The sequence below is a fragment of the Mirounga leonina genome, unplaced genomic scaffold, assembly GCF_011800145.1.
Source record: "Mirounga leonina isolate KUSES-001 unplaced genomic scaffold, KU_Mleo_1.0 Mir_126, whole genome shotgun sequence".
In the NCBI taxonomy this organism is placed as follows: domain Eukaryota; kingdom Metazoa; phylum Chordata; class Mammalia; order Carnivora; family Phocidae; genus Mirounga; species Mirounga leonina.
In genome coordinates, this window is record NW_023270314.1 from 2,336,128 (window position 1) to 2,340,223 (window position 4,096).

At 46.8% G+C, this 4,096-nt stretch overlaps 1 protein-coding gene across 1 annotated transcript; it reads right to left on the bottom strand.

Annotated features, from left to right (window-relative positions):
• MYF6 (myogenic factor 6) lies at positions 1 to 2,060 on the bottom strand. Its single transcript, XM_035002070.1, has 3 exons — positions 1,435 to 2,060; positions 1,053 to 1,143; positions 1 to 834 (listed from the first exon to the last, which is right to left on the bottom strand). Exons 1-3 carry the CDS (start codon positions 1,951 to 1,953, stop codon positions 716 to 718), a joined length of 729 nt encoding a protein of 242 aa, XP_034857961.1. The 5' UTR covers positions 1,954 to 2,060; the 3' UTR covers positions 1 to 715.
• Positions 2,061 to 4,096: the final 2,036 nt, after the last annotated feature.

The window sequence follows — 4,096 nt, forward strand, 5'->3', positions numbered from 1 at the left end:
TGAGATAGAAAAGTGAACAGTTTAATTCAGACACAGGAAAATAACCCATTTTCTTCCCTTTCAGTCAGCCTTTAAGAACACACCCAAACAAATGGGCTTGTGTGGCGTCTAAGTTAAAATATGGCTCCTCTTTATTTATGTGCACCTGCTCCCAAACATTTTTTTTTCAGTTGAATCAAATTGGGACCAATTTGGTTCATAAAGAAACTTATTTTTTTTTTGATATTACAATATCAGGATCCTCGCACATTTTATATGCAATCCATCACTCCACATTTAAAATATATTTCTTGGGTTTACATAAAAAATGAAAGTACTAAGAATATTTACAAAAATACATTCAATACCACTAACATTTCGATGCAACGTTCCCACTTGGCTTCGGACAGGAATGAACTTCTTTTGAACATGGCACAAAAGGATCACCGGAATAAAGGTAAGAGGTTACACAACTAGCCACACAAATACAAAGTCAGGCTGCTAGAGCTAAGCCACTCGCGGTTCCAAAAGTAAAAGCCCAAAGCCGAAAGGCTTTTTCATCTGAGCGTGCACAACAGTTTCTGAGACGTTTCCTTGTGAACAGGTCTCCTTCCCTTTCATAAACTCCTGGGCCTGGGTTCCTAAATATTAATGTAATGTGACCCAAGCTACAGGATTAGGAGAAGGGGGGGGGGTCCTCCCGCGGCGCGAGAACATCCCAAGCTCCGGCTGCGAGTTACTTCTCCACCACCTCTTCCCCGCAGGGCAGTTTGCGTTCCTCGGAGGAAATACTGTCCACGATGGAAGAAAGGCATTGAAGGCTACTCGAGGCTGACGAATCGATGCTCGCCCCTCCTGAGCGCAGAAAAAGAAAAACACACAAGTGTAGCACCCCCGAGGAAGGAAGAACGAGGCAGGGCGGGCCCCGCGCCAGGCCGCTTAGGCAGCGCGGGAGGACCCCTGTCCCCGCGCGCTCGTCCCCGCCGTCGCTCCGAGCCCTTTCTCCCCTTTCACCCCAGGCCCCTTCCCGGGATATTCTCCAGCACAGCCCGGTGCCCTTTCTTTTACTTTACCTTCCTTGGCAGTTATCACGAGCCCCCTGGAATGATCCGAAACGCTTGGCCACTGGGAGCTGCAGGTGCGCAGGAAATCCGCGCCCTCAAGCTGGAGAAAAACCGAGGCCGCAGAAGATTAGGAAAGAAACATCGGCTCCGGGCAGGGAGTGGGGAGGCTCTGTGGAGGTGTCTCCCCTACTTCCTCAGGCCGGGGACGAATTTCCTGCCTACTGCAGGCACCCCGAGTTCACGGGTCACTGGGGGTTCACTGGAGAGGGGGCGGGAGGGGCGGGCGAGGAAGGGGAAGGGGAAGGGAGACGGAGCAGCTGGAGGTTAAGGCCCCAAGGAAAGCGTCTAATCAGCCGGAGCATTCCCCTGCCCCTGCAGCATCTGGGCTTACATTCTCTTGCTTGGGTCTGTAGCTGAAGGGGTCCACCCCTAGCTCCTGCATTTTTTCCTGCTGATCCAGCTGATGGAGCAGGTCCTGCAGCCGCTCAATGTAGCTGATGGCGCTCCGCAGAATCTCCACCTTGGGCAGCCTCTGGTTGGGGTTGGCCACAGTCCGCCGCTTCAGTGCCTCGAAGGCCTCGTTGATTTTCTTTAGGCGCCTCCGCTCGCGCAGAGTGGCAGCTTTCCGCCGGTCAGTGGGGGCAGATTTTCTCTTGCAGGTCTTGCAAGCCCAGATCAGACACTGGCCGGGGCAGTGGGGGGGCTGCAGGCCTGGGGGCGCCAGGACGTGCTCCTCTCCGCTGCTGTCGCTGCCAGCTTCCGGGGGCATTTGGTCCTGGCAGGGGGACAAGGTACCATCACTCCCCGGGTACAAAGGAGAGCCCTCTGCCACTTCTAATGGCTGCAGAGTAACATTTTCCCCGTCCAAGTAGAAGAAATAGGAGCCAGTTTCAAAAAGGTCCATCATCATGTTCTCCTCCTTGGACTCTGACTTGGTCTGAACTGGGTGATGGGCTCAAAAACCCAGAGGAACCACCCAGATGGCATTTAATTAGTGCGGTGACATAAGTCGCCCCAGCTTTATATATAGTAGCTCCTGAAACTCAATCCAACTTTTAGCTGTCATGGAGCATCAGTCTCCCAATGTGATCACAGACAGTGCTCTCCAGAATAGCTAGTTTGAAAGAAAACTGAGAAGTGTCACCTCCAGGACAATGGGACAATCTGTATGAAGAACAGGTTAAAACAAATAACTCTGAGAGAATCCTACAATATAAATAAAGCACCGAATGCTTCCATTTATGACAGTTTAGATGCTAACCTGTTTACCGGACAACGTCAAAACAACTGGGGATTTACACTGCTCCATTCCCCTCCCCCAGGCTCATCTGAATTCTAAGTATAGACCCATGATGAAAGATTTCAGAGGCAATAGCCATTGCTCCAAAATAGCCTGGTTAATATTTGCAGAGTGGTTCAGCTCTTTTCTCTGTCCCGCCTGTCAAAAAGATGCTATTCCTGTGATTAAAACCATTACAGTCCTTCAAAGGTTATACATGACTTTCAGGCTTCAGCCTCAATAGCAGCAGGTAAATCTCTTTCCTCTCTTTTACTAAGGCTGTAAGATGATTTGGGAGCTGGAGGGGTGGCTGGAGGGCGCTCAGATTCCTTCCTTGGCTATCTTTTTTTGGGGGAGGTGGCAATCAAGATCTGAATTCTGTACCCCTCCATGGTGGAGCAGTCATACCAATGAGGTAAGGGGTGGGGCAGAGCATGGGGTTGCAATACATGGAATCACTTCTCTTTAAAAACAGTTTTAGTGGAAACAAGACTCACACTGTAGCTACTTGATATTTCAAAATTCTCTGCACACACCCCCCAAGGTGCCTCTGTTTTGGCTCCTACTCTGCACAGCGTGCTCATGGCTTGTTTGTTCGCATTCTTGATATACATTGACTCCAAAAAAAACTTGTTTCATAGGATTCAGGTGAGAAAGGAGGCAACCAAAGCATAAACAAGGAATACAAATTTTAATTGCCGCCCGCCATCGTCCAACACACACAGCATGGTGGTCAGGAATGCAGTACAATATAACGATGAAGGACAGCGTCTCTAGATTCGAAAGAACTCCCTTCAAGTCCTAGCTAAGTTAATTTCTATTTATGTGTACATAGACAAGTACTAGCTCTGGATTGTTCCAAGGTACAAGCGGTTGTCTTACAGAATTTTATCGAGGGTTGACTCAAATGGTGTCATGCATGTAAAGCACGTAGCCTTATATCAGCTGCTTGATGAACATTAGTTAGCACTTAAAGCATAAGGCTATGTATAGGGCTAAGACCATTTCGTATGAAGGAAATAAAGCATCGCTGTTGGAGAAGGGTTTTTCCCCCCCTCTTTTATTATTGCATTCTTTTCTTTTTCCTTTCTCTTTTCTTTCCTTTCCTTTTCCCTCCCAGAGCTCTGGAAGGACACCTTTCACTTATAAATGGCCTTTGTGATGACAGTCAACCTTGGTTTTGGCCTCTATGGTCAGTGCCTGAAAAAGTAGATGGAAACATAAGGTCTTCCTATTCTACCCCCAAGTAGGGATAATTATAGGCTGTGTTCACTATGATTTCATTTTTTAGATGAATACAGTGAAGACAGTATAAGGGACCAATGGTCAATGTAGGAACTAGCTACATTTTTGAGTCAAGTCACTCATTCCAGAAGATAATTCTTCATAGCCTTTTCTTACTGAGACAAGGTTTTGGGTGTTATGTTCTGACATTTTGGTCTGTTTTTATTTTTTGTTATTGTGCAGCTGAATAACTTCCTATCAAGTTTGAGAACCATTTTTATGTTTTTGGAAAAGTAGGAAACACAGGGAAGAATAATACAAAGCCATTACCTCTTTTGTGACATTTTCTCCTATTTTTGTCAGGGCTGGTTGCTAATATCAGCAGTTAAGACAGCAGATTGGAGGCCCCAACAACTCAGGGTATACTCTAACATCCATTATGGAAAATTATCCTTTGCTCTTAACCACATTGCATGATGCATCTTATAATGTGTAGACAATTTGAAAAGTCATTTTTAACCAGTAAAAGTATATCACATTATTGCTAAGG